The sequence below is a fragment of the Equus caballus genome, chromosome 10, assembly GCF_041296265.1.
Source record: "Equus caballus isolate H_3958 breed thoroughbred chromosome 10, TB-T2T, whole genome shotgun sequence".
NCBI classification, from domain to species: domain Eukaryota; kingdom Metazoa; phylum Chordata; class Mammalia; order Perissodactyla; family Equidae; genus Equus; species Equus caballus.
Genome location: NC_091693.1, coordinates 16,962,959 through 16,975,504, shown reverse-complemented (window position 1 = coordinate 16,975,504; position 12,546 = coordinate 16,962,959). Strand labels below are relative to the sequence as shown.

The following is a 12,546-nucleotide window of genomic DNA, read 5'->3' as shown; positions in this document are numbered from 1 at the left end:
AGCAGCAGCCACAAGTCCGGGCAACAGCCTCGAGGCGCAGGAGGCTACTGGGCTGCAGAGGTGATGCTGGATCCCTGAGTGCCACCAGCCGTGCTGTTCTGGGCCTCGTTCCTGGAGACACAGCCCAGAGCCTGCTCCTGCAGCTCCCGCTATGGCAAGTAGGCTCTTAACTCACTTTTCCACTTGAAGGATCCAATCAGAGCTGGGATCAGGCCAGACCGTCCATGCTTTGGTCACCAGAGTTCCTTGCAGGGAAGTGGGGTAAGTTCCTGAAATCCTGGTGATGTGATTGGAGCACAAGAGTGACACAGCCTCCTCCTGAGCCAGCAGAGCACAACCTTCTGGCTCTGGGGAGCCCCAGCCCCACCTCCTGCATGCCTGATATTCTCTCTGTACACCTGAAATTCCACTGCATTCCCACCTGTCCCCTGGGAGGGGCTCCTTGAGGCCAGAGGGAAATAACACCCAGATGCTAAGAGAGGGATATTCAGATAATTCATTCCTGGGGAAAAGGAGAAAGCTGTGGGGAACCCAGCAAGAGCAGGAAATGCCAGCATCCTCCTGGGTTTCATGCCCAGGAGCCCAGCTCTGCCAGTCTCACCAGGAGCCGTGGGAACATCAAGCTGGGTCTTGTCCAGGGGAGTCTGAGAGCAGAGCCTGCCCATCCTTCTTGGAGGGCTGGGCCAGGGGGGTTGGAGGCCTCAGGACTGGGACTCAGGCATCCTGAGCTCTGTTCCGGCCTGTGTCTCGGACCTGCAGTAAGACCTTGGCTCAGTGTCTTGCTTGGATCCTGGGAACAGGATGAGCGAATGAAACAAATGTCTGTTTGGGGTCTTACACCTACTGCCAAAGGAGCCAGAACCTTCTCTAGCCATAAGTAGAGGCAGAGTCCCAACACCTGATGATGGCTTCAACCAAGACGGGCCGGTCCTGCCTCGCAGATCCGGGCTCTCACGCAGAAGAGAGAGCAGTCCCTAGACAGAGAGTTCCCACGGTGGACACAAAGGGATGGGGGTCACTGAGGGAGCTGGTGGTGGGATGGGACCGGACTGTGTCAAAGGCTTTTTGACACCTTGAGAAGGGACAGAAGCAGGATGCAAACCCAGGGCTGTCTGACCCCAGTCCCTCAATACTGTTGAGTTAGTGTCTCTGAGTGTCCACACATCTCAGGACTGGCCACTGCCCTCCCACCAGCACAGCCTCTGTCCCCCTGCCCCATCCTGATCTCCCCCCTCCTTCCTGTCCTTGGTCCCTCAGCTGCCTTGAGAGATGAGGTTCCAGGCCCAGGAGTGTGGGCTGGACTCGCCCCTCCTAAGAGACAAACCCCCATCCCCACCCCTGGGGAAAGTGCTTTCTCCCTCCCGCTGGCTGGCGTCCAGGCATCTACCGCACCCCAGATTTTGGAAAAGGCACCTGGTCTGTGTCTAGACCTGCCTGGAGCCATCCCAGAAAGTGAATGGAATGCAGCTCATGAGAGATGAGCCCTGAAGTGGAAACCTGATGAGGCAGCTAAGTCTGTAGCAGTCGGCGCAGGAGGGACACAGCCCTGACCTCAGCCCCCTCCGTTTATGAGTTACTGAGCAATAAGTGAGCACCACCTCATCCTGGGGCCTCCAGTCTTCTCAAAAGAAGGTTTCAGTAAGCAACATTTGACAAGAGTCTACGCAGCACACACTCATCCATTTCCTAGTCTGTTTTTTTCAATTAAAGAAATAATATAGTTTACGACCCACTCAAGTGTTTATTGAACCTGTAAAATGTTGTAATCCACAGTTGGGAAAACACTCCTTTGCTCTGCAGCTGCCAGAGAAGAGAGGCCGGGACGCAGGGGGACATATGGGGCTGAGGGACGTGCTGTCCCCCTGCCCCAGGGGAGAAGAAGACGTTTAGGACTCTGGTCTGGCAGGATGTCCCCTGGTCTCCTGCTCCAGTCTCTGCCCTCCTGTTCGCCCTCCTCATGGCATACAGATCCAGGGACGTTCACAGACATAACCGGAACTCCTCTCCCCCATCAGGACCAGAGGTGGTGCCCGGTGCTCTCAGGATAAGTTCCCGAGTCCTCCCTGAGGCTCACAAGGGACCCACCTGCCACCCCTCCACCCCCTCCATCTGCCCTGCCCTCCACTCTCTCTGGGCTCAGCCTCACTGAGACAGTCACAGTTCTGGCTCATCCTTGAAACCTTAGCTCAGACATCCCCTCCTCCAGGAAGCTCTCCTTCAACTCCCAAGATGAGTGACGACGCCCCTCAGGCTCCCACAGCTCCTGAGGTTCCCCAACCCCAACCTGACCTCTCTGAGTCGTGATGGTCTGTGGACACTGTGTGATCCCCAACGATAGGACAGGAACTGCTGCTCAGTCATCGCTGTGTCCTCAGTGTCATCCAGCACCTGGCACACAGCTCACCCTCAGCCATGATGTATTGCCAAGCCCTTCACTGCATCATCTCTGCTGGACCAAAGACAATGGGTCAGCTGGACCTCGTTGTCCCCATTTCACCAGGAAGGACACCGAGGATCACAGAGGCAACGTTATTTCCCCACGTGCATCCTGGGAAACCCGGCGTGTGGGCACCAGTGCCAACCCCCACACCATCACCAGAGCTGGGCTGTGATGACACCTCTGCCCCCAGCAGGAAACACCAGAGCCGGCACCGAGGACACCAGCCCTGGCGGGAGCTGACCTGGATATTTCTCTGAATCCTCCACTTCTGCTGGGTCTGAACACAGATACAGTTCCCGCTTCACAGGGAAGGACACGCTGCGTTCCTCTTTCACTGGGGCCTCGCCCTGGTTTCTGTCTGGAATGGGTGCATTTCACAGAGGAGCTGAGTCTGCGCCTGGTGTGAGGTGGAGGGGAGCTGGGGGGATTGTTGACAGCCCCTCAGGGAAGCAGAGACGCAGAAGGAGGCACTTTCCAAACAGAGGGAGGGGGTAGAGGGACACGCTGCCTACATGAGGGACAGGTCACCCTTCCCAGGCCCTGGAGAGAACCTTGTCCATGTCAGGGTGATCTGTGCGCCCCCAGACATGGACTCCTGCAAGGGCTGGGGGAGGGGCCTCCCAGTCCTCAGTGCACGGGGTGACTGGGACCCGCAGACCTGACCCCACAGTGTCCCTCAGGGAGGGGCAGCCCTCCCCTCCTGTCCTCACAGGCCGACCCCAAGATGGCTCTTCTCGGGGACATTCCACCCGTCTCCCTCTGAACATGCGCGTTAGGGGGTAAAGCCTTTGAGGGCATCCTCAGGTGGTGGAATTTCTCCCACAGAGCGTCACAGGCGAGTAATGTTGACAATGACATTGACCCAACAACCAAACTAAAACTGACTGTCTTACCATTCTCTCTCTCTCTCTTTTTCTCTCGTGAGCTCAGTGAAAACTGTGACTCTGGAATGCCCTGCTCACCGCTCCCTCCCCCGTGTCTGACACAAGCCTGGGGCACAGGAGGTGCTAAGGGGACAGGTGCTCCTGGAGAGACCATCATTGGAGAAGACCCAGAGGGCAGGTGGGAAGAGAGGCCTGGGGGCCGTGAGCCTTGGGGGCCACCAGGGCCTTTTCCATGTTCATCCCACGAGCCGCTCAGCGTCCTCCCCACACATTTCCCTTTCCCCGCCCTTGTTCAGCCTGGAATTTTCAAGTGTGTACAAACTGGTCTCGTTCACCTGAGTGCCTTGACTGCTGTTTAGTGAGCCCTGGGCAGGGGGTGTGAGGTCAGGGAGCTGACAGGCCCCCTGGAGGGACGGAAGATGTTAGTGTTCACGGAGAGTGAGGACCAGGCCATCGTGCTGGGCCTGGGAGGGAGGCATTTGGGGAGAGGATGCTGGCGGGGCAGCTGCTCCTGCCAAGGGCCCAGCGTGTCTCTGCAGGCCAGCCAGGGCTTCCAATGACATCACCAGCTTTTCCATAGGAATAAAAGCACCTGCTCTGATCACTGATCTCCCCTCTGCTCCACTGCAGCCAGCCCACAGCCATGGCTCCCCGAGGTCGCATCCTGGGTAAGGAGGACCCCACCCAACTCCCACCAAGCCCATCTCCCATCTCCACCACCGCCCCATCCTTACCTCCACCCAATTTCCCCCCCTGAGCCCCAGGCCCTACAGATGACCCCATCAGAGGGGTGTCCCTTCCACATCCCCACCATCGGCCCTTCCGCATCCCTGATTCAGTTTCCAGAGTCTCGCCCAATGCCGTACGCATCCTGGGTTCCCACTCCACCAACGCCGGTGTCAGCTCCGCCCCTTTATGGCCTGACTGTATCTGAGCCTCCTGCTCTGAACACCTCCCACCCAGGACATACTCACATTCTCCAGGACCCCAAACTGAGTTCTTCCAGGACTCCTGCCTGCGTCCGCTCAGCTTCCCCAGGCCCACAAGCCCAGGACACCTGAACACGGTGACCGGGTCCCACGCTGGACTGCTCCTAACCTTCCCCTGCGCCTCACACAGGGCAGACACCCCCTCAGACCCTCCCCTGCCCCAGCCTGGGCTCCCCGAGGTGGACCCGTGGCTGCCCCGTCAGCCCCACCTCATCCCTCTGCTCTCCCTCAGCTGTCTCGGCCGCTGTCTGCATCCTCACGCTCCTCTGCTCACACGGAGCCCCAGGTGAGCCCAGGACAGACACTCAGGGCTGCGGTGCGGCTCCCAGAGGGCCCCAGGCTGGCACCCCTGCCCTGCTGCCTGGGCCACACCAGCTCTGTGTCTTCCAGTGTCCCCCATGGGCGCCCACCTGATGCTGTGCCAGCCGCACCTGACCTGTGGGGACAAGTTCTATGACCCTCTGCAGCACTGTTGCTATGACGACGCTGTGGTGCCCTTGGGCAGGACCCAAAAGTGTGGCAACTGCACCTTCAGGGTCTGCTTCGAGCAGTGCTGCTTCTGGTCACTCAGACCCCTGGAGTCCTTCATGGTGAAGGTGAAAGGCCAGAGTTGCTCCTTGGCCCTGTCCCCGGATGACAGGCTTTGTCGCAGGTGAGGTCCCTCCCCTCCCGGGGATCAGGGGCTGCAGGGGGCTCTGGATGCCTGTTCTGTCCCTGATGCAGCCCCCCTGGCCCTGTCCACCTGCTCCATTCAGTCCTCCTCTCCCTTTTTTTCTCTCAGCCTCTTTGCTGTCCCTCTTGTGTCTCTCTGTTCCACTCCTCTGCCCACGTTCCGTCCGTCCCTCCATCTCTGTCCATCTGTCTCTTGCTCACTCTCTCTCTCTGTCTCTCTCTTCAGTGTCGGCTGACAGAGGACCAGATGACCGGGTGACCGCTGGATTCTGCTTCCTGAATGAGCCTGGGGAGATGGGCCTGGTGTAGACTAAGATCTGGGACGCGGAGGGGTTCTCTCGGGACTTGAGACGCTCGGACTCAGTGCTGTCTTCTCGTTCTTTCTCCTCTTTAACGCTCAGCCTGAATCCGTCCTAAGCAGGGGGACTGGTATCCTCTAGGATCCATGATTAATAAAGCTTGTTCCTCACATTTCCCTGATGGTGTGGCTGACGTGCATCCTGCGATCATAATAGAGCCACAAGGGCCGGTCCAGCCACAGCGTTGGCCCCGTTGGGGAAGCATCTGTGGGACTCTCCATGGTTTTGTCGGCCCAGGCGTGCATCTCAGGCTTCCTGCCCTGCAGCATCGCTATCGATAGGCTGAGACCCACACAACACTGTGCATCAGTTGGAAGACGTTTGGGTGGTTTCCAATTTGGGGCTGTTATGAGTAGTTCTGCTATGAATATCCCTGTGCAAGTGGGTGTGGAGGGGTGTTTCACTGTGGATTGTTTTTTTTTCCTGGGAAAGTTTTGCCCTGAGCTAACATCTGGTGCCAATCTTCCCCTCTCTCATTTTTTCCTTTCCCGAAGCCCCAGTACACAGTTGTAAATCTCAATAAGTCCTTCTAGGTCTTCTGTGTGAGCCGCCACCACAGTGTGGCTACTGACAGGTGTGTGGCGTGGTGGGAACCCAGGCCACCGAAGCAGAACCCGCCAAACTCTATCCATTGGACCGTCAGGCCTGGCTCTCACTGTGGATTTGATTTGCATTTCCCTAATCACTAAACACGTTAATTGTCTCGTCATGGGCTTATTGGCTGTGTGTATATCATCTTTGGAGAAATGTCTTTAAATCCTTTGTCCATTTTCTAATTGGTTATTTCACTTTTTATTGTTGACCAGTAAAAATTTTTATTATATTCTGGATACAATTCCCTCTTCAGGTATATGATTTGCAATTATTTTCTTTCACTTTGATGACTTTTCACTTTCTTCATGATGTTCTTTTAAGTAGAAAGTTTTTAATTTTAGTGAAGTCCAATTTATCTATTTCTCTCTGGTCTTGGTGTCTTCTAAGGAGCCATTGTCCATCTCCAGGTCTTGAAGGTTTAATCCTTTGTTTCTTCTACGAGTTTTGTAGTTTCAGTTCTTTTATTTCTTTGATCCATTTCGAGTTAAGTTTTTTTTTTTTTTAAAGATTTTATTTTTTCCTCTTTCTCCCCAAAGCCCCCCGGTACATAGTTGTATATTCTTCATTGTGGGTCCTTCTACTTGTGGCGTGTGGGACACTGCCTCAGCGTGGTTTGGTGAGCAGCGCCATGTCCGCGCCCAGGATTCGAACCAACGAAACACTGGACCACCTGCAGTGGAGCGCGCGAACTTAACCACTTGGCCACGGGGCCAGCCCCTCGAGTTAAGTTTTAACATCATGTGAGGGACCAGTCCACATCACCGTTTTGCGTGTGGATATCCAGTTGTAGGAAACCCTGTTCCTTCCTCTATTGAATTGTCTGGGCGCCCTTGACCATCAGTCCACCATAAAAGTAAGAGTTTGTTCTTGGAGTCTCAGTTACGTTCCATTGAAATGTGTGTCATCCTCATGCCAGACTACACTGTCCCGATTCTTGTGGCTTAGTCCTAAGTTCTGAAATCAGGACGTGTGAGTCCTCCAAGTGTTTCCTTCTTTGTCGAGATTGTGTTGGCTATCCCGGGTCCCTAGCCTATCGTGAGTTTTAGGTTCTGGTTGTCAATTTCTGCAAAAAGGCTGGTCGGGTTGTTATAAGGATTATGTGAGTCTTTAGATCCACTTGGGAGAGTATTGCCATCTAAACAATAATAAACGTTCTAATCTATCCCCGTGGGAGGTCTTCCCATTTATTTAGTTCTTCTGGAAGAGTAGCTTTGTTTCATTAAAAAGTCGCTCGATATTGTCTAAATAGTTCTTCGTGCTGGAAGAATAAAATAAACGATTCTGTCTTCTATTTTCGTGTTATGGCTGAGAAAGCGTTGCTGTGTAACCCATTGGTGATGTCAGTCGGTCATGATTGACTTGCCCACGTCTGTCCTATCACCTGAGCTCCAGTCTCCAACGTGCTCTGTGGTCCCCTGGACGTTCACTCGAAGGTGAGGCGGTTCTCCGTGATGGCCTCCTCTCTCCCAGTGAGGAAGCCTGCAGCCGGCTGTCGGGCTGAGTTCTGGAGGCTGGACTGTTTTCGGCTCCTCTTTCTCGTGCAGTCTGCACTTCTGCACTCTAGTCATGGTCGTCCTGGTTTGTTGATGCCCAGGCTGTCGAGCGACTGTAGATCCCACTGGGGGTGAGGCTTTTGACCATCAGCCCTCGTCTCCATTTCTCTGACTCTGTATCTGGTGTGTCTACAGCACTCCATGCCCTCTGCTCCCCAGGCTTCCCCCCCCTCCACCAGCTCCTCCCTTTCTGAGGGGACAAGCACCACACTGCTCCTGCCAGTCCTTTTCCAGCCAGGTGCAATTTTTATGGGTATAACTCCCTGAATTTTCTCTCTTTTAAAATTATCAGGGACAAGCCGACAATCTGCATTGGCAGTATACTCTTTCATAAACCACAGTATGCCCTTGGATTGTAAGGGAAATGTGGCTGAAGTCCAGACATGGAACTTAGGATGGTAAGTCCCAAACTTGCCTACACCTGTGAGAGGGCTTTGTGTGAAATCTCCAAGGTCATCATCTGCCTGTGTTTGCCTGCACCACTCTTGCCTCCTAGTTGCATTTTCTCAAGTTCTTCTGGGAGAAGGCGTTGGAATCTCTCTTTGCACAGACCTGGGGCTGAGTTCAGGTCACAGAGATAGTGGCCATCATCTGAACTTGCGCGTAATGTGGCTCCTTCCATGACATGTGCCCAATGGCAGGACACCCAATCACTCCAGCGCCCCCTGGTGGGCTCGGATTGTGATTGTCCCATCCTGCACCGGCAGGTGCGATGACTCAAGGACTTGAATTCCATGCTACATCTTTGTTGGGTAGATTCTAGTTTTTTAAAATCACAAATGTTGAAGTTTCCTGGTTCATCAGTGTTGTATTGGGCATGTCTGGTGTCCCAGCATAGAGCATGTCCAGCCCTGCCAGAGACTTTTTCAGCCTCCTATTCCCTGCACTAAAGCCCTTTCTACTTATATTGGGTTGAGTGGTTCCTGTTTGCTGTGAGCACTGCTGCTGAGCATTTTAAGCAAGGGAACCATCTGGTGTGACCATCCAGGTGGTGGCACTTAAAGCCCTGCTGCAGGTAACAGGAATCAGACCTGAAACCCCCAAAGAACGGAGGTGGAGCCGAAGAGCAACCTGCCATCACCCAATCAGCAGGCATAGGACAGGGCGTGGCACCCGGGGGGCCCCATCCTTCATACCTGACCTCCTCACTGCACAGCTGAAATCCCTTCATGTCCCTGCCCATCCCCTGGGAGGGGCTCCTGGAGGCCAGATGGAAATCACTCCGCAATGCTGCCAGGAGCCAGTTTCAGCCTATTTAGCTCCTGGGGCAGAGGGGAAGCCAGTGGGAGAGCCTGTGATGGGAGGAAATGCAATTTCCTTCTCTCTTTCACTTTCCAGAACACATATTTCCCAGCACCACCCAGGAGGCATGGGAATGTCCTACTTGGGGTTTGTCCCCAGGGGTGCATGACATCAGGGACTGCTCATCCTTTCCAGAGGGTTGGTCCCAGGATGGATGGAGGCCTCTGGCTGGGTGCTGGGTGTCTGTGATCCGCAGAGGGGCCTTGTGCCAGGGTCTTCCCTACATAGAGGAAACTGGGCGGAGGGAATACAACCAATGGGATTTCTGTGTCTCTTATTTCCAGTGAGAAACTGAGTATCCTTTGGTCTCTGGAGGAGACAGTCTCCAACAGCTGAGCACATGGCTGTGGCCATGGCAGGGCTAGTCCCTGACATCACAGGGCTTTGAGTCCAGCAGAGGTGGCGGGCTGGTCCCCAGACAGTGACAAGGAGATTGGGCAGTGCAGAGGCAAATGGCTTTAGGATTTTGTTATTGATGGTTGTGGTTTGGGGTGCCAAATGCAGAAGAGCCCCTCAAGCAGGAATGTATGTGGCTATCAGGAGGAATGACACACAGGCACTAATGTACATGGAATGAAGTTTATTAGACGCACAGCAGAGGACAATAGGATTTCCCAAGGAGAAAGCTCAGGTTTCATCCAGAGCGAGGTGAGAGGAAAGTGGGGCACTTATTGTTGTGGGGTCGGTGAGCCGAGGAGTCGAAAGAAAGATTTCTTAGACTCTCAAGATCTGGCAGTAGGGCTCTTTTATTTAGAGAATAGTGTGGAATAGCATGGGGACAGGACCCATGGGCAGTCAGAGCTTCTGCTGCCGCCACTTCTGCTGCCCCCGCTGACATGGGGACAGGGCCCATGGGCAAGCAGAGCAGGTGCAGCTGCCCCCGCTGGCATGGGGACAGGACCCATGGGCAGTCAGAGCTCCTGCTGCTGCCCCGAGTTGAGGGTTAGGGCTAATTTTATAAGGCATGGGTACGTGACTTATTTTTACTGGAGAAAAGAAAAGATGATGTAAATAGTCATTAAATGATTTCAGTGCAGATGGGGTCTGGTTATCGTGCGGTCATATAACTTTAGATACGAATCTGGCCATATAGATCGGCATGTAGGTGAGGATGCCCTGGGCTTCTCTCCCTGGGGCGGTTCTAATTCATACCATAAAAAAAGTCCACTGGGTCGTATAGTTTGGCATGCAGGCCAGGTCACCTTGGGCTTCTCTAGCTGGGGCAGCCTTAATCCACATCACTTATCTCGGGCTTTTATTTTGGCCAGGAGTTGGGGCAGGGCGTGTTTTTCCCAGTTGGAACTTCCTGAGGGCTGAAGGGAAGGTGCGGGCTGGAAAGCTGTTAGATGCAAATGTTCTAAAGGGCATCTCCCTCTTGGTTATTGAGTTGAACAGGATTTCTGTAAAAGGCACTTTTAACACGTTGAGAAGGGGCAGAGGCAGGATTCCAACCCAGGGCTGTCTGACTGCAAGGGCTCAGTGCTGTGGAGTTAGTGGCACTCAGTGTCCACTCATCTCAGGACCGGCCACTGCCCTCTCCAGCATGGCTGTTACAGGCTCTTCATTAATACCAGCCCTGATATCAGGTCCCCTACCTTGAACCCAGCATATATGGGTTAAAACCGAAAGCTTTCATTGCAGTTCCCTGCTTCTGTAGTTACACTCATTTGTAAATATCTGTTTGTTTAACCTCTGTCTCCCTGAGCTTTACAACGGAAATAGAATTTCAGTTTCATCTTCTTAAAGCCCAGGTGGCCTCAGCTGGGCTCCCACTAAAGTGGTGGCTGATCACGGGTTCTTGAAGTTTATCACAGGGAAGCTGATGTCCAGAGACATCAATAAACCCCAGCTTCCCAGACGCCAACTCCTCAGCTTCCTGGCGCCAGAGTCCATCACAGAGACAAACAGCCGAGGCCATTCACCGGTGAAATTCCTTATCTCCTCCTGCAAGCAGCCAGCAAGGCCACAGGTTTCCGCCTCCCCACATTCCTCCCAAACGTTTAAAACCCTTCCCCTCACTTCTTAATAGGAAGCTAGCAATTCTTAAGGCACTAGCCATTGCTTGCTCCCTCTGCCTGGAAAAGAAAGGAAAGCTGTTTTTCCTTTCTCATTATTTGGATTGGCACCGGGTTCAGAGACCGAACTTTCCGTTACACAGCCGCTGACCCCCCTGCCCTGTCCTGATCTCCCTCTGCTTTCCTGCCCCCGGGCCTGATTCAGCCACCCTGACAGACCAGCCAGGCTCCAGCTGGGCTCCTCGTTTCCCACAGACACCAATTTCAACCTTGCCCCAGGTAACGGGTTCCCCTCTCTCACCCTGGCTCCAGGCTCCACCTCACCCTATTCACAGCAGAGACAACCAGGCTGGGTACCAAGCCCACCTGCAACCTCCCCAGGAAACACCTGGAACCAAGGAAATGACAGCAGGACCCCATCCTGGATGGGTAGTTTAAGTCAGTGACTCTTAGGAAAGAAGGCAGTGAGGCCATGGCTAGAGCTATCTCCATCCCTGGGCTTGAACCGATATTACAACTTTATGTGGCTCGCATGCAATCTAAAGGAAAATTTTTAAGGGGCTGGCCCTGTGGCTGAGTGGTTAAGCTCACACTCTCTGCTTCGTCAGCCCAGGCTTTCACAGGTTCAGATCCTGGGCTCGGACATGGCACCACTCGTCAGGCCACACTGAGGCGGCGTCCCACACACCACAACTAGAAGGACCCACAACTAAAAATATATACAATTATGCACCAGGGGGTTTGGAGAGAAGAAGGAAAAGTAAAATCTTTAAAGAAAAAAACAGAAAAAGTTTCTTTAAACGATAATTGATAAGATTCTGTGTCGTGCACACACGATTCTATTTTCTAATCCTTTTTTTTTTTCCAGATTTTAAAAACCAGACAGTTAAGCACTACTCAGTTTGTTTGTTTTTTTTTTTTTTAACAACCTACTAGAGGTTTGGAAACCACTGCTTTACTCCCAGCTACAGAGACAGGAGGCTCAAAAAGCAGGCAGAGATATGGTGCTGGAAGGGGCGTGTGCTGCCCCCACTCCCCATTGAGAGAACTCAGACATGCAGTGCCGGGGGCCGAGGCAGCATTTGATCGGCTGTTTGACAGGGTCCAGCCGATCAAGAAGAGCCGAGGGGTGCGTGGCGCCCCTCCGTGAGAATATGAAGAGCCGGCCTTTCCCCAAGCTATGCTGAACTTTAAAAACTTGTTTTTCTTCCCTTTGTCTTATACCCCATTTTCCTACTCATGCTGTAATTTTCCAGATGGCCGCTTTAGAGAAAAGAGCATGCTCCCCCCGCGGGGTTGGTACTGAGAAAAATATGTGACCACTTGCATAAGCCTTCAGAATATCACAAGGGGCTAGCTCCCCCTGATGCACATAGATAGTGGGAGAACTCTTTTCCCTCATGAGGGGTTTGTACTGAAGAGAGTATTTGGATCAAAGCAGCTGCCTCCTTCAGGTTGATGTTTTGCTCTTCCCCCAGTTTCCCTGGTGGGAGTGGATGTACCTCTTCCTCTGTGGTTGATTGGAGTGTTCCTCCATGTGTTAGTTGTTGAAAAGTGTATTGTTTCCCTGCATGTGTTTGGCAGAACATTGTAGAGGTCTTTTCTTAATTGCTGAGGTCGCTTTTGTGCAGGAAAAGATAGTTAACCTCTGCCCCACTAAAAGTTAACTCTGTTCCCTGTAAGATTATGCTTAATCAATGATTGCTTTTTGGTTTACTCTGCAAGAACATCTGTACTG

The 12,546-nt window shown here is 53.3% G+C and overlaps 1 protein-coding gene across 2 annotated transcripts; it reads left to right on the top strand.

The window, feature by feature from the left end:
• The first annotated feature begins 3,885 nt into the window (after nt 1-3,885).
• On the top strand, nt 3,886-5,460 carry LOC100630711 (insulin growth factor-like family member 1). Of its 2 annotated transcripts, XM_005596351.4 has the most exons (4): nt 3,929-3,992; nt 4,546-4,599; nt 4,704-4,965; nt 5,212-5,460. In XM_005596351.4, the coding sequence occupies exons 1-4, from the start codon at nt 3,968-3,970 to the stop codon at nt 5,219-5,221; spliced, it is 351 nt and encodes a 116-aa protein (XP_005596408.3). In that variant the 5' UTR covers nt 3,929-3,967; the 3' UTR covers nt 5,222-5,460. The 2 variants fall into 2 exon arrangements, with proteins under 2 accessions (XP_070081725.1, XP_005596408.3); XM_070225624.1 differs by lacking the exon at nt 4,546-4,599 and having other exon boundaries at nt 3,886-3,992.
• The last annotated feature ends 7,086 nt before the right edge of the window (nt 5,461-12,546 follow it).

Excerpts from the sequence above, each read along its gene's own strand:
- LOC100630711 (XM_005596351.4), top strand. The coding sequence starts at position 3,968 with ATGGCTCCCCGAGGTCGCATCCTGG. Across the intron at positions 3,993-4,545 it reads TCCCCGAGGTCGCATCCTGG|CTGTCTCGGCCGCTGTCTGC; the intron begins GTAAGGAGGACC and ends GCTCTCCCTCAG. Across the intron at positions 4,600-4,703 it reads CTGCTCACACGGAGCCCCAG|TGTCCCCCATGGGCGCCCAC; the intron begins GTGAGCCCAGGA and ends TGTGTCTTCCAG.